At 31.5% G+C, this 24,890-nt stretch overlaps 1 protein-coding gene across 5 annotated transcripts in view; it reads right to left on the reverse strand.

The window, feature by feature from the left end:
* Positions 1-22,979, reverse strand: part of LOC116433831 (uncharacterized) — a 69,757-nt gene extending 46,778 nt beyond the window's left edge. Inside the window, exons 1-6 of one of the 5 annotated variants that reach the window (XM_031992375.2) lie at positions 22,360-22,979; positions 19,262-19,456; positions 18,819-19,073; positions 18,389-18,524; positions 18,148-18,261; positions 3,389-8,364 (exon numbers count right to left, since the gene is read on the reverse strand). In XM_031992375.2, the coding sequence (XP_031848235.1) occupies positions 8,084-8,364; positions 18,148-18,261; positions 18,389-18,524; positions 18,819-19,073; positions 19,262-19,456; positions 22,360-22,548 (1,170 nt within the window). In that variant the 5' untranslated portion in view covers positions 22,549-22,979 and the 3' untranslated portion in view covers positions 3,389-8,083. The other 4 variants (XM_031992372.2, XM_031992371.2, XM_031992373.2 and 1 more) reach the window with 4 other exon arrangements.
* Positions 22,980-24,890: the final 1,911 nt, after the last annotated feature.

Raw genomic sequence — 24,890 nt, forward strand, 5'->3', positions numbered from 1 at the left:
ACTCCTGTAATTATCATTTAAAGAGTATGGATCAATGTCGTAGTTTCGAGTTATCTAAGCATTCATGCAGAACCAAGTACCTCATGTTTTATAAACTATACGTTCCTTCTCAAAAATGAATTCCTCTTACGATTTTCCAGCCATGAATATTTACATTCACTTTAATAGAGATAAAACTTTGCAGGTAGTGGTATGAGTAACATTTATATAACGCTTTAAAATGAATTTTTATTTAATTTTTAGAGTGCATGGCAGCACATTAAAGAGAAACGTAAATGAACGTGGTTTACTATATGTACCAATGCAATATTCATACAACCATGCATTTTTTCACTATTCCTGTATAAGTCTGAAAGTTTCGATCACAAGCTTAGAATAGTCTTTAATTGCATTTTCTTCTCTTAATTAATGTCAAAACGGTTGTAAGCAATGTATAGGGTGTCTCGTATAAATGGGAACATCTAGTTTCGTTATTTTTAACTAAGAACAAATTTACAATAAAATATTTTTCATTTGAAATTTAATTTTTCTAAAAATTAAGGGTTCAAAATTTATCCGATACACAGATACTCGGCTAACTTTTGACAAAATACAGGTAAAATAATCGTCAGACGGTTATTCTACATGCGAAAATGAAAAATAAAGATAGAATGAAATTTGTTTATTTTATAGTTTCTTTTAAACAAAATCGAGTTTAAGCATATAAGTATCTACTGTTAACACACAGCTAAGCAAATGCCAGTGCGTCTAACAAATATTTTAGTTTATTAAAAAACAAGGTTTTAAGCGAAAATATTTTATTTCACATTTATTTATTTAACTTATTTATTTAACTCATTCCGAACACCATTCTGTCAATTACATTAGTCGTGTTCAATCGGAATATTTCAGTGTATGTGTATTGTACAGATTTTCAATCCTGATATGTGTTTATTCAAAATAAAACCTCAAATAAAAATATTTTATTGTTTGTGCATGTTCAAATTAAACTTTCATATAAATTTAACATATCGTCCACTGTCCTTCGGTTAGTGGACATTGTAAAAAATGCATAAATATTGGGCGAAGAAGTGTAATCATGTACCGATGCATTCAAGCAATTGACAGAGTTTCAATATTTTCTGTTAACAGAAACAATTTCTTCCATTTGAACCAATGTGCATTCGACAGCACCTGCCAGTGTTGTTCACAGAACCGTCTAGAAAACGTTTCAATAAACAAACGTTTGCGATATTTCTCACAAACAGAAAAGCAAAATTCGCGGTACTATAAAATTGCACGGTGTTTGTTTAAATCTAAAACCGTCTAAAAAAAAGAAACCATTTGGAAATTCTGTCACTTTATTCTTATGAAAAAATGTTTCTTTAAACAACTTAACACAAGTTCCATAAAAAACTGCCAAAATATTCGTACAGTTAGAAAGATTGTAAATATGGATAAAAGTTTAAAAGCTAATAATTATTAAATACAGAAATGGATTTAATGACCTTTTCACATGAACTGACTCTCTAATAAAGATCATATAAACATTAGCTTTATCACCTACAAAAATCTAATAATATCCAAATATTTCTTTCTCGAAAGTTATTCAATTCGTATTAGAAACATTGTTTACTATAAATAATAATAGCAGTGTAAATCAAGAAATCAAAGTAAGACAGAACATTTTGTATATAATTGTTACTACTACCACCTATGCATAATACGGTTTTTTATTTTCTGGGAATCATTCAAACAAATATTATGAAAAGTACCGGACATATGTAACGATGTCAAAGAAATAAAAAATAATTCCTGACATCAGTTGTTAACTGTGAATAAATATTAATAAACAATTTAATAAACAATTCACTCATCAACGTCGATTTATTTTAATGCCATAAACCAGCTGTGTAACACCGGTGGCACATGTCACTGTGAACGTGTCAAAGTTTCGAAGATTCGAGCTGGGTACATTAATGTATGCAAATCGAGAGAAATTCAGAAAGTATTCTTCACGGCATAAATCGAAAATGTCCCACACACGCGGCGGGAGATGTCTGAGATAAGTTTTTGACGGGATTCCTAACAACAACGTGAACACTTCAGGGGTGGAGAATTCATTTTGAATTGTGTTCACGGTTATCGAGGAAAAGGTCGATCCTGGCTGCAATGACGTACGAAAGGATAAGTTATTGCTCTCGCACGTGCGAACATCTTAACCTTCCACCAGAGATGACGAGTTTACTCGTCATTCAAATTTAATTTAATTTCTCAATAGTCCTTCGTTTCCGTTCAACAAATGAGCCGTTTGTTTCAAGTGGTATAAGTCCATTTATTCATATATTATGGTATTTAAAGGTTCTCGTTTTCATTAAGCTATATCTATAATGTTAAACCAGCTAATTATACCATCAAAAAGATGTTTCACCATTCTTTTTCCATGTGTTTTTCGAAGTGTTATTTACAGTGTATACAGAAAAATGTTCAAAGTATAGTTCAACATAGTTTTCATCAAATAATCAGATCAAACGAAAATTACTGAAATTAAAATCTGAAAATGTATCGACTTACCCCAGTCTCCCCTAAACTATGCAATTTTAACACGGTCGTTACCAGGGTTTGTTTCAGTAGTAAGCTCCATAGACACAATATTTCATCATATGCAATAAATGGTCTTTACAAAATGCAAATAAAATTGGAAAAAAGTATTTCGTTACGATTTTATAAATAAATACACGTGAAAGTAATTTCATTTTATCTTTTGTGCAAGATGTAAAATATTTAGCGTTACAGATATAATACATATGTTGGTTGCGAACGTGTTAAAGTAGTATAATCGTAGTTTGAATCATTTTAAATGACACAAGAAACACACGAAATTATGAGGCAAACTAAAGTTTTCATTCAATTGTAACATTCTCTACCATTATTCTGAAATGTATTAGTTTCAAATGAAGCAGTTGTGCAAATAATATTTAGATCACTTTTAATGAACTCATTGTAAAGCTTCATTGCTAAACGATAATACTAAAAAACCATTGTAATCGTATATTATACAAGATGTAAATATATACTATTCCAGTCCAATTAGAAATTAATGAATGAATTTCACGTGCGTAAGTCTGGTACTAGATAAATCTGTCAAACAAATTCTCCAAGCACCACGACATTCGCAAATATTAATACGCACATAACTATAATGAAATGATCGAATTCACGCTCGACGATCGACGCTTTTATGCGTACCCGTCGTTTTAATAAATGAAACCGGTGCAATGCATACTTGTTTTTTATTCATGAGAATGGTTGTTCGCTTGAATAAAACATGGTTTATCGGAATGTTTGATCACACGTCGCCTACAAAGGTTTCGTAAAAAAAAGAAGAAGCTCTGAGAAATGTCACAGATCGAATAAAAAAACATGGTCATTTATTTTCACAATTTTTGGCTTAAACAGTATAGATCGAAAAGTCGAGTAAAATAGGAACCTAACGTAACAACGCAAAAATGTTCGAATGTTTCGTCACAGTGGAAAGAAAGAGTTTCAAGAACGTTCAAAGTTTGTCTGGTGTTAAACGTATGCTTCACTCTAACGATCGTCCATTAATGAAAATGTTTGATTAAGTATCGAGACAACGCTTTCCCTTAATTAACGGATCAATTAATGGTACGATTGATTAGTCAGCTAAGCGACTAAAATGACCGGTCAGGAAAGGAACTCTAATATAAAACTGTATTAACCGGTTGCAGTCCGATGATTTCACTTAACAACTTAACAGGCGCTTAAGTCTTGTATGGGATCGGTGTTATACGATTCTTACCGTTGACACTTCTGGTACAAATTAATTTGCCCTTCGATCGTTCACGCACTAGGTTAACCGCAACGATTGAGGAAACAGTGGAACAGTTTTTTTTTTTTTAAAGTGGCATAACCGATGGGATCAACGGTAAGAACTGTATTAACAATTCGTGTTAGTAACAGTATCGACAATCTCTATCATCTGCGTTTACAATCGAATCGTGAATAGGAAATAAGACTGCGTAGAAATGAAATGTTTAATACACAGAAACGTTAAGATCAGCGACTGCAAAGGGTTTACAATGTTATCATCCCTGTTATTATTGCGAAAGTCAATCTGCACAGATAATTGCTCGCAGATAAGTGGACAAAGGCAAATTTTACGAGTGCGATACGAATAATCATAGTTCTATCTCTGTAATCGAAATAAAACTTCTTCTTTACCGTTCGTGAGAAAGTTCCTATTAAATTCAACCGAAACTACCCGAACGTCACCATTATGGAAAATCGCTACATTCAAAGTTCCTCGAAAAGTACTTTAACTTGTCCACTTATAAAAATACATTTTTTTCTTTGCTACCGCGTTCCGCTTTGTTTTTCATCTTTTTGTTCATTAAATGACAATTCGTAAATGAAACATTCACACACATCGAAAGGTTGCAATTACCTGTTCAGAAGTTTTTCTAATCGTAAGTACAAAATCTTATTACCATTTGTTATCGTCGACATTAATGTTTTTTTTTCACACAGCGAGAAAAAACAAGAGGACAGAAAGCGATTATTCAGTCGTTCGTGTGAATAATTATGAATTATTATTATTTCGTATGTATATATACGCTATGCCACTCAGGACAGTATATAATAATAGGTCCTACTAAATAAATTCACTTAGATTAAAGCGAGAAAAATTTCTACGTCAGAAGCGAGAAAATTTGAAGGAAATCCACTGAATGTGTATTCCCTTCTATATACATGCAAACGCTTTTTCCTTCTTCTCAATGCGAAAATATGTCGAAAACCACAATTTTGATTTTTCATTTATCATTTCTTATTCACTCCTGGTAGAAATTTTCGAAATAATTGAAATCTACTACCGGAAAATTCGTTTCGTGGATACTTATCGTTCCCTCGTAAAAGAATCTTGCAGGCATTACGGATGAAACATTTTTGCTCGAACGCTTTTTCTAACTTATTCTCGCACCAAGAACATCTCCGCGACATTTCGCTTTTTCTTTTGTCAAATGCTGAAAAGATTGTACAGAAGGTATGTATGTTCGTAGGTATTCATAAATGAACCTTTTCTCTTTCACACACTTGCATCAAACACGGTAAATCATTTTAAATACCTTTCGTATTGCGAAAAAACTAGATGCTGCTCTTTTTTTTCACCTTTGACCTTGGCGGTAAAAATTCTATACTCTAAGTTCTCGTAACCTTTTTTCTTCGTTTTGTAAAAATGTTTGGATCTAATGTTTGCAATCCATTGCAAAAACCTGTAAGTATGATCTTTGCAATAACTCTCGAAAACTTCTCAAACATTTCGAAATGTATTATTCAATGCTTGTCTTCATTGCAATTTTTTTGCTTGCAATGAACGTTGCAATTCTAATTTTCTTCAGATTCTCTGCAAACATTCCAAGACGTAATGCTCTCGATTATTTTGCAAAATACGTGATATTTACAAGCTCATAAGTTTCGCAGTTTTTAACCCCTTTTCCAATAACATCGAGTCAGACCCGTGATGAAAATTTTCAACTGAATTAGGTAAATGTTATTTAATTTTCATGAAAATGAAATATTGCTTTTCCATTATCAATCTTTAACCACTAGAAAACGTAATTAAATATAGAAAACTTTTAGTTCTATGTAGATACAGAATAAGCATCGACTTCCTTTTTTCCTCCTTTTAAAATTTAGCATTAAATTATTAACGATGAAGTAATTTTATCAAACACAGTTGTTAAAGAAATCATAGGACAAGGGGTTAACAACGTTTATTTCTTTGTCTGTAAAAACACTTTTTGAGATTCATTGTTATCGTGAAAATTGTGCTGCCTATCTTTCGGTCTTTTTGCAGAACACACGGAAAGCGAAACTTGAAAACTTTACTTCGTTTTTCGTCTAATTTTCTATGAACTCTAGCCTTTCTTATTAGCATGTATGTTTCTTTGCGAAAAACTTCGAAGAACGATAGCCTTTATTTATTGCAGAGATCTTCGATAAACCTATTCGGCGAATGCGAAAGTTCTGTTGATCATAAACAATGAAATGTTACAATTATTTATATCGCTTTTATTCATTACCTGTGTTATGTATATATTCTTTCTATAATTCTATGCTTGTCCCTCATACTTACTTTTCCTAATTTTCTTTATCAAAATATTAAAGAAGTAATTAAATAATTAAGTATAATTAATACATTAAATAATAATATTTCATTAAAGAAATATTTGATTGTTTAAAGAACCTTGCAATGAAAAAATAGAAGAAAAATTGTTGGAAAATGAGAACGTTCCTGAGAACGTTCCTGAGAACGTAACACACGTAGAGAACAGAAACAATTCTACTTTATTTATTCATAGTATAAATTATTTTATGTATATAATAAATTCAGTATTTTTCAGTCACAAAATAAAAATGCAAAGAGAAAGATGAAGGAAAATCACAGAATTATGTAGAATCTATAAGTGCACGAATATTGAATAAAAATACAGTACACTAGAATTATGTTTTGTTCCTGAAAGCACAGAACTTTCACATTACCTAATTACAAAAATTTCGTGGAAGGTCTACTCGTTTTTCTTGTAGGGATATTTAAGGGTACTGTAATTGCGGTTATTCCAAATAGTCGGAGAAATAGTATAAAGCGGAATGTTGTCTCCATAATAATTTTCTGTGTTACAAGCAGGGATTTGAGGGATGAACTCGATCGGCCATCGAACATTCTAAAGCTCAATACTTTGAATTCTTTGCGAAAAACTCTGAAGAATTATGGAATCCATTTTTTGCAAAAATCTAAATCCCTTCGAATTCCTATAAAAAATTTGACGATCGTCGCCTCGCTGGGGCGGCGTTTCGCGGTGATCGCCGAGAGTTAGAATTTCAATTTCGAAACTGGAGTTCCGAACGCGCGCTTTTTGCAAAAAAGAAAGGATTTCCTAAAATAGATTTGCAAAAAGTGTTTGGAATCTATCACCTTGGATTCTCGTTCGGCGAATGGTTCTCTCTCTCTCACTGAAATTCGCAACCGGGCTCTTACATAACGCAGAAAGCTATAATTTACAGCTCGATAATTTACGTTTACCTTTAGATAAATATTAATAGATAGACATCTTACTAGTAGTGCTTACTTTATAGCAAAATGGTTCGTAATTAATTGTTTCTCAAACAATGCTAGCCAAACATTCGTTCAAACGAATAGCGATCGAACGAGATTATCAAATAAAACATAAATAATGATACGATCCATGCAAGTGAACCCCGAACGTTTCCTCGGAAGAATGCAATCCTTTCCAAACGAAATTTCGTTGATATTTCGAACAATAATCGTTTATTGCCTGTTCATTGTTGACGTAATTCAAACAGCTTTCTCATGCTGGAGAATGATAAACTATTTTCTAGTAGAGTTCCTCATAATCCTGATTTAATGAATTAGATAGAATGAAATTATGCGCTATTGTTCACTCTTTACCAATTTAACGCTGATAGCAAGTAATTGAAGTAATTTATCTTCTTAGAAATATAGCGATGCGAACATAGGACATCGGACATAGTTTTACTCGGAAATCTGTCTCAATGACACTCGATATTGTCAACGCGTTAACTAACGAGGAGAGGCTGAGTTAGTTGGGTCACCAATCAACGATTTCAATGAAACTCTTTTATCTAAAGACAAACAATAATATGCATTTGTGCGAACATAAACCGTTTAGATTTTAATTTATTGATAATGTGGCTCTGTAAATGAAACGTCTAATCAGTGAGAAGCAATATACAAAATCTAGAGACAGTAGATTGGTTTATAATGATCTTTTCAATTTAAATACCATTTCTTGTTCATTATCAATTTACCATTAAACGTGGCAACTTCTACATTCCCATGTTTCGTTTAACACATTCGCGACGTTGTGACCGACTTTCCTGCGGAGAATGAGCGAAATGTTAATTGAAGAAATATTCCGTAACGCAACTGACAGATAATCGTAACAACCAAGTGTTTATTATTTATGTTATAAAATAAAACTAAAGCGAGTCAATTGAAATGCGAACTAGTCGAAACTGTGTGAAGGCATTATACAAAGTATCATTTATGAATTTTGTTGAAACAATCAAGACACATCGTAGGGAGGCCACTGCAATCTTGACAGTATGTCCGCACTCTTTTCGTTTTCGCGCATGCTTGGCGTGGTCCGTATTTCGAGCGAATGTCTTGGTAACACTGCAAGCACCGTTTTCTGGACACTCTTGCGGAACCTTCGTATTGTCTCAAACAATGAAGTAATTTATTTTTCGGCTTCGACGTGCCCATTTCCCCAGTACCCTCTTCCTCATGATCTTTCAACAGTCCCTCAATCACTTTCTTGCCTGTGGGGATAGACAGTAAAAACAGCTTACGTCGCGAATGTGTTAATTTCTGTTTATAAATTGATCATTTTTAAATCACATTCACTTAACCCATTATTTCATCGACTTTCAGGAATCTTATTAATTCTTTTTCTTTTCTATGCAATTTTGAAAGACAATCATCGTTAACAAATAAACTCTTTAAGTTTCTTCTTCGGTACCTATAAAATCGTGGTACACTAAATAATATTTTTTTACCAATTTTAAACATTTTACTGTGCGTTGTTTGTAATAGAATACACTCGTTCGTCATTGGTAGAGTAGTAATTCGATATTACATATAATTAAAATTAATACAAATTTACAAAAACGATTCGAGAACGCTGTAAATTCAACAAAAACCGTTTCGTTGAAATCAGTGACCCCGTTAGTCTTTCACACACCTCATTCTAAGTTTGCTCTTCAACTCGGAGAAACTTCACGGAGAAACAAACAAGTTTGAAATGTTTCAATGAACAATTGCTATTCGGCTAATAACATGACGTTAGCGTGCTGATACCTTTAAGCGTGTGATTAATATATAATTGCTCGTCGATCAGTTAACAAATTAATCGACAACTGTAGCTTCCACCGTTTCAGTTTCCCGCGTAATCGTAAAAAATCGAACGAAACCGTACACCGTACACGCGACAAAAAGAAACGAAGAACTTAGCATATCTATAAATAAAACTGTACAAGTTGATTGGTTTAAAATAAACATCAATCAATGATTCGTAATTGTATTTAAATAATAAATGAGAACAAAACAGAACGTCGAACACGTTTCGAAGAAAAAGGAAACACTGCTGATAGTAGAACGGAAGGAGCGAACGAGATTACAGAAAATTGCACGAAAACATTACATACACCCCTATGGATTTTAATACTGATGAACTAACTACGCTTACGTTCGAGAGATTGCACTATCGATTACTGCTCCTTTACAGTTATAAAAATCACTATTAAAAAATATAGTGAAATACTGGTCGTTTGAGTACGCTATCAAGTAGAAAATCCCTTTTTATATATTAGACACAAAAACTTGGGATATAGATATTAGATGAGGAAGAGAGAGGGGGCAGAGAGAAAAAGAAAGAGAATGAGAAAGAAAGAAACAGAGAAAGAGATATAAAGCTGTATATAAATAGAAAAGGAGAAAAAGAAAAGGAGAAAAAGAGAGAATGAGAAAGAGAGAAAAAGAGAGAGAATGAGAAAGAAAGAAACAGAGAAAGAAATATAGAGCTATATATAAATAGAAAAGAGAGAGAAAAACAGAAAAAGAGATACAGAACTATGTATAACGAGAGGAGAGAGAGAAACAAAGAAACAGAGAAAGAGAGAGATATAGATATACATGTATATATATATATATATATATAAAGAGAGAAAGAGAGAACTAAGAAATATTAGATTAATTTGCAGTACAATTTGCGAATTGTTCGGTCGCAATTTCAGTGAAGTATATCGACAATATACTCTTCCTATCCGAGGAGCTCGTTTTCGTATTATAAAAATTTGTCCTTTCGTTTAATTTTAATATCACTCATTCGAAAAAGCATTAAAATTATTTTCGTCCTACAGACGGTGTCAAAGGTTCGAAACCGATTCGTTCGAATACGATTAAGCATCGCCACATGAGCCTTGTCCTCGTTTCACACAAATTTCACTCGGTCACACTAGTATACAAAACACTGGTTCTTCTGATCGTCGCACATTCAGACCGACGCCAGCTGATCCTTCGAAACGTCGGCACTTCTTACAACAAAATAGTTTTATTTTCCAAAACGTTCTTTTTCCCCGTCGTTGACAATTGCCCCTCCCCCCTTAATTTCGGTTTTTCCCTCGTTTTACATGGTACGCTTTTACAACATAAAACGACGAACGTTGACGGCGATGATCTAGCTGACTATAACGACGCTCGAACAATTTTGGCAAGATGGCCGCTCGCCGGGCCACGCGCTTTACAAAACTTATAAAATCGTAACAGGACAATTCTCTGATGTACCAAGAAAAACAGTTCCTTGTCAGAAATTTCGAAAGCAATTAACGTGCATATATTCGTGTATATATACACACACGCTTTACGGAACTTATAAAATCGTAACAGGACAATTCTCTCTGATGTATCAAGAAAAAAAGTTCCTTGTCAGAAATTTGGAAAGTAATTTACGTGTATATATTCGTGTATATATACACACGCACGCGTACACGCATTTCTATATAAATAACAATTAATTTTTATCCATAGATAATTTAGAATTTTCTTTTGACACCCTGTAGAAATCGTTGATACGTATCAAACCATTTTTGCGAAACTTCACTCTGACTAGATTTCATTTCGACGAAATGAAAGAACTAAAATGCTCCGAACGAGAAACCAATCTCCTCTTTCGATTACCCCTAATTCTAGCACTACAGTTAATTACTAGCTCTCGAATACACGAATCGCTGTAATTTACAATATGTACAAGAAATAAACAAATGCACTTCCCTTGAGAACAAAGAGAGAAATGGGAAACTTAAGGGAAATTGAAAAGTTTCGTCGAAAAGTTTCGTTCGAACGCATCTTACACATTATTTTCAATAGTTTACGTACTGAATAAATAATAATAGAAATAAATAACGGTTAAAACGAATCGATCGATGAAATACAGGAATGTATAATAATCCGTATCTACTCGTCGAATGTATGTATGTACTTATTCTTTTCGTTTGTTTGTTTGATTACAAGAAAAGATAGTTGAATCGAAAATTAGAAAGTTCGTGAAACCTTTACCATTTGAATATCCTTAATGTTCTTAATCGACAAATATTCTCGTTCAAGAATTTTCTACGCTCCTTCGTGCTTTCGATCGAGGTTTCTAAAACATGTCGCCCAAAAGACATTTACCAGTAATTGGAATTTAACGTATAGCATGATCGATCTACGAAAGTATAGTCGATGATACTTTCTAATTTCTTAAGACTCACATGTTTTTCTCCGCATTCACCCCTTAAACGTGACGAAGCGTTTCAACTTTCCAATTTTCAAATCGCCCACCCATCAAAAGAGACGTATGTAAGTGAAAAAGGAAACGATAAAGAGGACGTTTGAAAATGTTCGAATGCTAAAATGTTGCGAAAAGGTGCTTTCTCCTGACTGAGACATTTCCTAGACATGAATTTTTCTTTAAACACTTTTGTTTCTTTTTCTCTTGCTGTTAATCAGTTGATTATTCGGCGGTTTCGGTTGGAGAAATGGAAAAACTGTATACTCTGTTGGAATGTTTCAATGAATCAATGAATCAATCAATCAACTAATCGGCTGATCGGTATATCACTTTTAATGCCCAGCGAAAGATTGCAAGTTAGAAAAATGGTATCTCTGTAACTGTCTTTGTTTCGGTTCCATCTGTTTCGAATCCCGGTTTATGAGGTTCTTTGCATTATCCTTTCTATTTCTCTATCTTTGCGGCTCGCTGTTTGATTCTGGTTATTGTGTGATATATGTATATGTATATGAGCCTCGATCCATGAATCCGATCGATCGACGGCATAGAAAATTAACAAATCGGATAACTGACACAACGAAATTGTAATTATAACTAAATACAAAACTGTAAACGATCTAAGAATTTATAGAAAACACCAGAACTGTTCCGAAGTTTCTGCTTGGAAAAGTTCTGCTAAGGAATCCTGTACGAACACACATAAATTACTCGAAACAAAACAGACTCGACGCAATTAATAAGATTATCTGAAAACAGTGAAATAAATTTGTTTAAAGAAGAAAATTTACTTGTCTATTAAAGTAGAACAAAATTAATGAACCCTCGAAAGTTATGAAATACAAATTTTTCTACATTTTTCAATAATAAGAACATAGTATCTACTCGAATTTTGGTAAAAATTATAATTTACTAATTATACTTTAATTGCAATTTAATTATAATTTACTGCGAATTATAATTGGAAGACTTCTGTAATTTATGCAAAATGCAATTCAACCGTCTTCACCGATAACAAGGAATATCAATGCACGTGAGTGTAAATAATTTTAAATAAACGTTTCAAACCACATCAACGAATTGTAAGTTTGATTTAATAGAAATTAGGGCGATTAAAAACAAAACTGTAGATGGACGTCGTGAAAAGATCGATGGACCGAGGTTTGCAACAGGCTGTCTGTACAACAATCTTAATAACATGATATGCAACATTTATATTCTAATCTTAGATTGAGTAAAAACTATGCGCTGGGCACGAAGCTCTCTGTTCCACGCGTTGGAAAAAAGAAGAATAGAAGAATCCTCGGAAAAAGTGCGTAACGATAAAAAAAAGACCTGTCCACGTACGAGACGAAAAAAATTGGAGTTTGTCTGTTTTTCCCATCTCTTTCGTGGTTACTGCTTGTGTAGCTTCAGTTAAAAATTTGATTGGTCGCAGTCGTTGCGACCCCGGCACTGTTGTAAAACGGTATGTAAATATACTTATTATAATAATATATAGCTGCATCTGTGATTTGATTGTAAATCGTGAGGTAAGGAGCCTGTGTGAATGGCGCGATTAATTCGCGAAACATTTCGATTTTCCACGTATACGGAGTCTACAAGACGATTCTCAATAATTCGGTGAATGTTTATACTAAAATCGAGTCACAATCGTAATAAAATAATTCGACCATTCGTACACTAACTATACAAAGATATTCAATGAATTTCAATGAATTTCGGTGTGAAGAAGTATGTTATGAATATTTTCAAAAAGAGAAATTATTTTAGTAATGATTATTATAAAATTAATTGTTATAAAGTCTATATGATTAAAGGATTAACATATGTAAGATTAAAATATGAAAATTATTGGAAGTCCTAGACTCGGTATACCGTGAAAAATTTATCGAACACATCGCGCTCACGGAACTATTGTCATCTGTAAAATATAATATAAAAGATCCTGAGTTGTACTGTGTGGTACTATGGCTATGGAGTTCGGCGGTGTCTGAGAAGGCTTTGTCTTTTTCATTCATACTTTTCAACGAACACATCTCTATAAATTTATTTAAAAGTTCCCTTGCAAAACAATACCAAATAAATCGCGAACCGAACAATGAATAACACCTAAGGTTTACAATTATCAACTATAAAATTGTTAAGATACTGATCAACGAAGGTGAATCTGCGTATAAAAATTTATCCAATAGTAACCAGTATCTTAAAATATTATAGTATTTAAAACGCAACAAAAATATTCTCAAAAATCATAATATTTTAAACTCAGGATTTTACTAGTAATCAATTACTGTACGGATACTAACGCTTCTCAGCGTTACTACTAGCCGCTATAAAAAGAAAGATCTTACGAAAGTTTATAGAAACGTCAAGGAACAAGTAAAAAGAATTTTCTATTTAAAAAAAGACAATCTCTTTTTCATAGAAATTTGGTAACGTCTTGAAAATGAGTCTCAAAGATTTTCGTCTAATAATTAATTATTAACATACAATACTCTTCAATTCGACCGGAAAAAAATATTCTGAAATTCCTAACTGTTTGGATAGGAAATGTTTTCTCTGGACTTATACTATGGAGAATGAACACCAACGTCTACTATTAAAATAATAGTAATACTTTTTATACGAATAAATTTCCTTAAGTAAAGCAAGCTAAAAATACTTTTAGAATAAGAAAGTACTTGCTACAAATACATTATAGTGACATTAAAAACATAGAACTACTACGAAATATAAAAAAAAAAACTCATAAATAAGAAAAAGAATTAGTTGTATTAGCTCTGTAATATCACATTAGAGCGTGTAAAAGAATTCCACTTAAGAATTCCATGTAAGAAAAGCCATCTCGGACACAAGCCTCTTATAATATATTAAATTCAATCTGCTGCATCACGGTGGTTTCCCATCGATAACTGTCAATAATAAATCCTCTGTAAATCTGCTTGAGCTGTAAAATCGGTTGGCTGTCTATCGCACCGTTAAACTGCTACGTGGTGAAAAATATATTATAATATGTTCGTACGTCATCCTGGGAGTTTCTGTGCGTTGCACCCAGTCGTGTGACGTAATCAATAAAGTAAATATAATCCTCTGTAAGAATATAATATCGTTGTAAATATCTGTAGTTTATATAACACTGTATAGCATCAAATAAAACAACAAGTTATCCTGGCTCGCGGAATAATCAGTACGAGGTGGGATGGCTGCTCCACTTGCGGCAATTGTTTGTAGTTTGTTTCGTGGTTTTTTTAAGGAATACGCTCGCTTTTCCTTACGACGAATAGGCACGGCACCTTTTGCGAGTTGTCCTTCAAGGACATCTATTTTATCAGTTACTGTAAGATGCTGCCAAGAGATTAATCTTTTGAGAAAAGTGCTGCATAGATTTTTAAAATAATAATTTTAGTAGTCGGTTACATCTTTTATGTCTTCGGAATATACAATCTTAATAAACGAAAAGTCACCTTTAAAATAATTATAATATTTTCATACAATATAATTGCTTTCAATTATAAGGGTAAGAAACTATTAAAATTCCAGAGAATATAAAAACATAAAAACGAGGAAACAGAATTTCAATAGGTTTTCGAATGATTTCTACATAAAGAAATTATAGTTTCTTGATTGCAAAACTAAAGAATTTTCATTTTTAAATAATATTATTCTGTGTCTGAAGACATAAAAGAAAACGACAGAATTGAAATTTTTAATGTATCCATTAAACAATGTTTTAAATACTCATTTGTGTTTCAATTACTCGTTACAAATATAAATGAATATAAAGTTTCTATTCAAATAAAAGCATAAATGTTTCTTTTTTAATTTATGTTCTTTTGAAATTAAATTTAAAAAGAACTATCCACTTATCGACAATGTTATGCAATTTTCTGTACATTAAAAATTTTAACAATTTCTTCTATTTTCTATTACTGCACAATCTCTTAATCTCTTCGCCACATCTTGGTCTTTCTTGGAAAGATCACGCTTGACTCCCTTAGGAGTTTATCATTGCCAGAAACTACTGGCATTAATTCTACTCAACCGAAAAACTATCACAAATGGGCCAAAAAAACTAAGGCGCATTAGTGGTATTCTGCATCAAATTGCATCATGTTGCTCTGAAAGTGCTTCGATTCAACACTGGTCTGATTGACCTCATAAGCACCATCTTGAAATGCTCTTGATTTGTTCTCCAGAGTCACCGCGGTTGTGCCCTCTTCTGTAGAAACTCTGGGCACAGGAAAGGGTTTGACAGTATCTGTTTGCTGAGCCTGAATTTGTAGATGTGTTTGCACTCTAGTTTGCTGCTGCGCCTTTGGCTGCTGTTGTTGGCAGATTTCTTCTTGACGATGTCTGTCCGTGGCACTGAGCTCGTGGAAGCTGACCAGGTGGCGTTTCAGGTAGAGCTTAGTCTTGAATGGCTTGTTACAAAGGGGGCATGTGACACTCTGGGGGTTGTGGATCAGGCGCATGTGCTGACGCAGGTTCGACAAGTTACTGTACATGCGGTTGCAGACAGGACAGGGGCGTGGGTCCAGCGAGTGCAGTTTGCGTAGGTCAGCTGCAACACACACACAACTTGCTCTAACCCGGTAGAGGCAGCACGGAGAAGGAAATTGTTCTTTTTTTCTTTGTTTTGTTTTGTTGAGTGGATTTTTGGGTGGGGTCTCCGATTTGCCAGCCACCACCGGACAGCAACAACCAGCTGAGAAACCCTAGCTGCACGATTGTTGTACGCTCTATCTAGTTTAGCAGTGGGATCTTTTATAGTTTCATTACATTATAATTATTAATAATTGAAAAGAATTATATAATTTATTCACTTTTATGTAGTAGAAATTTAGAGTTCATTGTAATCCCTTCTAATGAGATTTTTAATTTATGCATTCTTTCTAGGTAGTAGTAACTAAATCTTATTGAACATTAATTACTCAAATTTTGTTTATAATAGTTAAAAAAAATTGATTACAATTCCAATATGAAGAATTATTTAAATTGTGCGAAGTATAATAATTTATTATAAAAATATTTTAATACTATGATCAAAGAGTTATCTTAACTTTTCATCATTTTTTAAAACAATAATATATTTAAGGTTAGAGAAATAGTATTGGTGATCCCATTGCTACCTATCGTGCGCACTACGATGTCGCGCATCACCAACGTACACACATCGGAGACAAATGGTAAGCGTGTTGTTATTGGGTATATGAGGCGTGAGAGTTCGCGCAGTATCCTCCAACATTTCAACAACTGTTCTTCGACAATAACACCCTTTTGCATTGAATAATTCTGCTTAATACTTGATGTCTTGATACTATGATATTTTAATAATCATTAAAATTATTATTACAATATTGCTAAACAACAATTTCAAATAAATATATTTGTTTTAATGTAATTTGTTTACTTTTACTTATGCACCATGAGTTACATTATTGGAAACTGATTATGATGAAGATAATAGTAACAATAATAATAATTAAATTTCATAATAGAAGAAAAAATTACTTAAAATTGTAAATATGGATTTCCTGTATTTTAAGATTGTAATTTAAAGTGAAAACTAATAGATTTTGAATAAATATGTATAAAATTATAGTTTTATATGTTAAAAGTTTACATTACATTACCAATTCTAAGCAGTTTAGTTTTATAAATTTGTAATTTATATTTTTAAATATCTATAATGAATTATAATACAATTAGTAAAGCCAATGATATTAATTTTTTTAATTACAACACAATGATAAAACACAGACCTTGACCGAAAAGCTTAAGTATATTAGAGCATCAAGCTTTTGTTTCTTGTATATCTGTCAAAATAGGGTGTTCTGCCATGAGATATACATGGATACATAGGACAAACCACGCCAATTAGATAAAACATAAGAATTTATGGACACCAGAAATACAGTGACAATCAACATTAACAAGTAAACATTAATTTTATATTTATCCAATTTCGAAAACTTTATTACATAAATAAATATTAATAATTGAAACTGATCAAACCCTAATTGGCGTGTCTTCTAACGGACAAAAACGGAAAACATGGAAGCAACGGAAAGGTTTACCAGACGGAGGGAATTTACTCCCCATGTTTTAAAATGTATTTCAAACTGTTAATTTCTTTCATGTTTCTGTAATATGGTCATCTTTTGACTTTGCAAAATTTCTATTTAAATTTTTACTACATTCATAGAAATTTTCTATTATCTTCATTTTAAAATAAATAAGTATGTACTTCTTCTAAAACCAGCGTTAAACATAATTCAAATTACAATAAACTATCTTTTCATAAATTTTAAAGTGTACAAAAGCTTAATCAAACTAATTAACTCTTATTATTAAACTATAATTCTTAACTATACCCTCCAACTCTGGCAAACAAAATGGACAGGTAGAGCCCGTAGTATGTACACGCAGCTGACTTTCTCACACATACAGCCGCAAACTGCACTCCGCCTGGATAATATTGTCAAAAGATCGCCTCCGAGTGTCAAATGTCTCTCTCTTTCCTCCTTTTCCTCCCTCTCTCTCTCTCACACTATCTCTCCCTCACTCGCTTTTTCTCTCACTTTCTCTCTCCTACCGCCTAGCAAGAGCTACCGAGCTACACGAGCTTACCATTTCAAACCGAGGTTCCCCTTCTCCTTCCATGTTTCTACTCGCATCCAAAAAATTCTCTCCGACATGATCGGCTAGGTTGTTGCTGTTTGTAATGGTGCTCGCAACTACCAAAGAATTAGGGTTGGGATGGGTGGTCACTTACCTTGTTGCTCTTGATTTAGCTCCATATTGCTGGCATGAGATGGTCCTGGCAGTCCTCCTTCCAATGATCCACCACCCCCGCCTCCACCGCCTCCTCCTCCCCCTGCTCCTCCTTCTGCAAAACATTTTTTAATTGCAAACGATCTCTCTCATAATGTTTACTTCTATTTTTTTCCATTCATAAAATAAATATTTTGAATTATTGTAAATACACAAAAATGACAGAAAACATTTACAATTACCTTGATAAGAAGTCGGATATGATGGTAAAACCTCCATGCCGCCATCAAGGCTAAGGAAACCACTTGGCAGTGTGTTAACCTCCTGCTTTGGAGAGCAATCATCGTCGCTTCCATATTCTGGTAATTCTATTTTTGGCTATAATACAAACAATTATTGTAAATATTTGCTTCTTTGTTCTTAGTTAAGAGTTGTAGTTTTCTGTATAAACTCTAATCCTTTTTTTTACATAAATAAAGACTTTTCTTTAACGAATTATTTACATTGCATCATTATTTTCGGAGCAAATGAATTTAAAAAATTACATGATTTCGAAGGTCGTTGTGATCTTATGAATTTTAGAAAAATTAATACAAAACACCATAATGTAATATATCAAAAAATTATTAATGTTGTATGCTGTTAATACAAACTGACTAAAAAAAAGCTAACCTCAACTATATCGAGATCTTTGTAGCAGTCGAGTTGAACTTGCGGCTCAATTAATGGCCGTGTGCGTGGCGTTCCAGGAGCACAGGCCACTGCAGCTGGTACTGGACTAGATATCTGAGGCGAATCACTTCGTTTGCACAGCCTTTTCAATGGTGGAGGACTTGAGGCTGGTGGAGTTTTACTACGGTCCTCCTCCAAACTTGGTGAGATCAGCCCACGGCCATTTGATGTATGTATGTTGTTGGTTTTCAAATGCTGAAATTATTAAATTACAGTACAATTTTTTTAATATTCTATAATAAACATTTTGTACATGTTTCATTTTATCAATTAACTTTTATTATTTAAATAAATAGTACTTACTATTAATCAGAAACTTTCAGGATACTTGAACTTCAACTGATATGAAACGAAAGCATTTTATAACAGTTTCAAGTACAAACCTTTTCGTTGTTGTGCTGAATATTTTGAGAGTCGGTGAGGCCACGGATTTGCAGAGACTCAGCAGTTCGTAGAAATGTAGGCAATTCAGCTTGAGATATGTTAACTTCCCCAGCATACATAAACTCCAAAAGTGATTGTAGATGTTCAAACTCTACATCTCGCATAAATATTATTGGATGCTCGCATGGATTTGTCTGCAAACATAATTCATATGTATATATAAATATAAGAAAGGAATTATAATTATTGTACCATAGAAGTTTGAGAATTGTACTATAGTATACAGATTTATTCTATTGATTTTACACTGTACTAATGAAACTTAAAAAGGGGAAATAAGAATTCAATTTGAAAAACTAAAGCTAATATCCACATCTTTCATGAAAGATAAATAAAAAATTCTAATCTTTAGAAATTAAATACACTTAAATATAATTAATTTTTTGTGATCTAGAAAAACTGTTTAAAATTGTTTAACTATCTATTAACATTCATTATTCAGAAATATTCTCTCTATTTGCACAGCAACTTTGATTTTAATAATACTTTATGGAAATGCAGAACATACCGAACTATCTCAGAATCAATTTGTTTCAATGGAAATTTTCTTTAAAAAAGTAATATAATGCTTGAAATTTCAGTGTTTATTCATTCTTTGGGTTTATTAACTTGTATGATACTGTAAAATTTGAAATCAGCAAAACAAATGTTTTAAATATAAAACTCAGTATTAAATACCTTTTATTTGCAAAAGAACGTTATTTCTAAATTCATATTTCTATACTTGTGAGTAATATTTTATTTCAGCCATGTTTTATAATGCTTACGAAATGCCTTTCTTTTGTCATGAAAGCAGAAGAATTTCTTTTTAGTATAAACCTACATTTTTTGATAACTACACTCAGTAGTAAATGAGACACCCCAATGTCATTAACATTGTTCAAGGTAAATTTCAATTAAAAACGAAGCTTGTTTTCTGTAGAGTTCAAAATGTTCATGAAATTTTATTACAGGCGGTAAGTCTCATCTAATAAAGTTATAGAAAGGAGTTTTTCTTTGTATATTTTCCATGCCATACCTATAATGGTAGTAAAGTGTATAAATTAAAACTCTATACTTTTTGAATAATTACTTTTAAGATATGTAGGATATCGGTTCTTATTGCTTTCATTATGATATATCAGTTTATACACACCTGACCCTCAGTTTGTGTAAAAATCCGTTCTATGTAGATTCGTTTTACACAAATGAAAATTGCATAAATAGAGTTTGTCGGTACAAGAGAAAATAAGATATTGGAAAAGTAAGCTAGTATAAGTTTTAGAAATATATATTTACTTCACACAGCCAAACAAAAGAAATAATAATAATGATACTACAGAGAACAAAAGAACATTTTATTTGGTGTTACTAAATTTAGATCGCATATAAAAACTACTGCATAGTGTTCTAATTTACCGCGTAAAAAAGGTCTGTGTAAATCAAGGGTCAAGTGTAGTTTGACTTTACAATTTGCCAGATACTATATAAAATTAGTAATTTAAACTAATTCTGCAGATTTGTGAAATATTAAAACCAATCTTAAGTTTATAAATGGTACTTCTGTTTCTATTTGTATTGAGCTTACTATCTCACTGAATCGTTACTTCCACATATAACGTAATGTTTTTGTGAGAATATTTCATCTTTCCTTTCTTAATTAGAATTAATTAGTAATTAGTAAATAATCAAAACTATTAAAAACTACAGATATGTGTACATATCTAATTATTGTAATTATTGAAAGTTAATAATACTAAAATAATAACTATAGAATTTACAATATAATTAGTAACTAAGAATCACATGTATTAAATTTTTATATTTAAACCACAATTGTTTGCATAAATGTATTATTATCCCAACTGAAAGAATTAATTAAGAACATCAAACAATTATTTATACACAGTAGTTAATTCTATAATACTTTAACTTATAACTCATAGAGCATACGTTATTTCGATTCTATGGAAATGTAAATGAAATAATAACATCTCCATATGTTGTACTATAAAGGTGACTTATTTTTTATTTATCATTTCTTTCAGTAAGATTAACAATGAAATAAATGATATTTATTCATTGTACTCTGCAATTTAGTAATCAATACTTGTTATTTTATTTTTTAAAAATGTATGTATTGATTAAATCAACTGTCATAAACTCTTCGATTCTTATGCGCTTCAATTCTATAAGTAATATATGTGTACATATACACTTATGTATGTAAAGTACTAAAATCTAATATATTTCAAAATAGAATATAAAATAAGAAAAATTAAACACATTGTTATTTTCCTTAGTTTATAATTTAATAGTGAATATGGTTTTACAATATGTGTAGGCTACGAAGTTAAAAAGCTCAACGTGTAACATACTGCGAGTACAAAAGTACAATTAAATAAAAGACACACTAAAATGTTACAAAATTTACTTTTTATATATTTTAAATGTATTAAAATCATTGATAAAAGAGGCAATAGTCCAATTAATGTAAATTTATATAAATGTAAAATTGTAAATTTGCATAAACATGCTTAATATGTTTACAAGTAATTCGAATGCTATGTTTCAAGTTTCATTTCAAGGAAAAGATATTCCTTAAGTATTACAAATGCATTTATATGCATCAAAGGCATATGTTGTATATAAATTAAAGATCATCTCAGCAATTATATTTTGGTGATTTATATTTCATAATTGTTTTTGGTATCCCTTGAATTATTAGAGCATATATATAAATAATGTGCTAATAATGTACTAGAATGATATCAGTCAAAACAAATCTTAATTATTATCAAGTAAGTAATGTGCAAAACCACGTAACTTATGCAAAACATGTATGAGACTACTGCACGAAATGTTACGTATACACATACCAAGTCACACATACATACACATATACATGAGAATTTTGAGTAAGTACTTTAATTTCATCGTATCGAAACCGAAGCATGATTCTCAAAGAAGGTAAGAATGCACAGGTGAGGGGTAGGGGAGGGGGGATATCAAGCAAGTAGTACTGAAGAGAGAAGCAAGGCGGGGAAGGTTTTCTAACCTTGAACAACTCCTTGAAGTAAGGGCTGCACGCGGAGAGGACAACCTTGTGAGCCTGGAGACGCCTACCACCGCAGGCGAAGGTGACATCGACGAAGTCCTCGTCATCTCTGAGGGCCTCGAATTGGCTGGTGATGTTAGCTTGAAAGTTGTTCCAACGCAAGCAAAACTGCTGCTGACTATCCGTCATTCTCCTCGCTCGACTCCCTTCGACCTCCTCTGTCTCTCTCTCTCTCTCTTAAGCTGAGAACCCCCCACCACCCACCCTCTGTCCGTCTCTCTTTTACTTTCACCTTCTTCTATTTCTATCCTTGTTCCTCTTTTTCCTTCTTACTGACGGCACCGCTGTTCTTTCTTCGTCACACACTTTGACTTCTCGAATGTATCCTTCTCTGTCTTTTTTTTCCTTCCAGAAGACACTTTAAGATTTTTTAAAAATATTGAATTATGGAAGATTCATCGAGACGAAGAGGGTGAGGGTGGCTTCGCAGGTTAGGGTAGCCTGTTTTAATGCACCCTCGTGCCAGTGGTTTCAGATGAGGCTCCCATTACTCTGGAAAAAAAATGGCAGGTGCAAAAAGTGCAATCGATGACTGAAGAGGAGATGTGTGCGTGGGGAGAATCGATAGACGGCTTACCAACGTTAAAACAAGAAATGAAGCAAATCCTCTATGCATAGTATATTTTATTAATTTTTTCATACAGCAACATTTTTAAAAATTTCCTCTATTAAAATATAAACTGCATCATCATTTTTTTGTTGCCACTTAAAATAATGTAATGGAAAAAAGCAAATTAGTCTTTCTTTCTACAAAAAATGCAGATCTTTCAAGTTACTAGAATTTCATCTAGAAATTTTCCGTGATATTTATCTATTTAAGCATGTGTTTGACTACAGTAGATTGAAATAAAATGACATATTTTGTAACTCTCTCAAACCATTAGAAATAATAGTAATTTTTATTATTAATGAACATGTAAAGCATGCTTTAACAACACATGTAAAGCATGCTCTAATGTTATATAATATTTTTTTAAATCAAGGTAAAAATTTTAAGAAGTTAAAAGTAACTATTACGTATATATATTTATGCATATATGCATAAATTATACTAAAGAAGGAAAAGAAGAAAAAATATTATCAGTTAACCAAATTTTGTAAACGGGTAACTGCGCAAAAAATATGTTAAAAAGGTACTTTATAAGCATTGTTTTAAATTCAAATACCTGCAAATTATCAACATTTTTTTTCTTTTTAGTTATTCATGATAATCAATAATAAATAAAATAAATTTAATGCGTCTCATTGTTTTTTCTTCCAAATATCCATTGTCTAAGAAAAATATTTATTATATAAAAAAAGATAATATTAAAATAGTTTAAAAATTAAAGATTTTTTATGTCATGTTTTAAAAGTTTTTTACTTTTTATTATTACAAATCGCTATGGTATTTTTAAAAATTGTAAATCATGTTTTACTTACAAAACTTGTTTTAGTAATTTTATACCTAATGAGACTTTTTATCCAAATACATATTATGGGTCATGTAATTTTAAGAAAAGATTACAAATAATTGCACAGATATAATATACCTGATAAAGTATTATTTCCGAAACGTATTAAATTATTCTATAAATTATATGATTTCTTTACAAATTGAATTTCAGATAATGTAATCGGATGTCATTGCATCTAAGCGTATATTAAACATAATACCGATATTATAAATAGAGTTCGATTAAATAAAAATGTGCCTAATCATGGCAAAATACATGTTGTATATGTAACGCAAATTTAAGGAAAGGAATAATGTAATTACTGCGGTGATAATCATATGTAAGATATCAACATTAATTATAAATAATTTTAAATTATTTATATATAGACTCGAAAATAAATCTTATACAAGGAGGCTTATATCACTAAATAAAAAAATTGAATGTCTTAAATGTGAATTGAAATTAAATTATTGAATGTTATATTTTATTTATTGAAAATATGGTAAAAAATAAAGAAAAATATTATTATTCATTACAAATTATTAAAAAATTGCTTAGTCTTACCTTTAATGTCTACGAAAAGATCGAAATATTTATCAGATGAACAAATAAATATTCCTTATATTTTTCATCATATTATATACGAAAGAATATATAGAATGATATAAATGTATAGATATTCATTGATTTTATAAATTTATTAATAACAAAATATCAAGTTCGATTTTTTATAATTTCTTGGGTAACTAATAAAAATAAAATATATGATAATAATATTCTTTCTTTTTTCAACTATTTATAAAATATTGTTACAAATAATTATATAACATACTTTAGTGTTTAATGGTATACACAATAACAGATAAATAAAAATATTCGATAGTTTAATAAAACATAAAAATTGTTTAATAAGAGAAATAGCAAAAATTTAAAAAAGAGAAAAATTCAGAATAATTTAGATTTAATTATTTAATCGGATTTTAATATCGTTTTAAGGACATAATATATAGATATACTATACTTTGAATGAGT

This window comes from Nomia melanderi, chromosome 14 (assembly GCF_051020985.1).
Source record: "Nomia melanderi isolate GNS246 chromosome 14, iyNomMela1, whole genome shotgun sequence".
In the NCBI taxonomy this organism is placed as follows: domain Eukaryota; kingdom Metazoa; phylum Arthropoda; class Insecta; order Hymenoptera; family Halictidae; genus Nomia; species Nomia melanderi.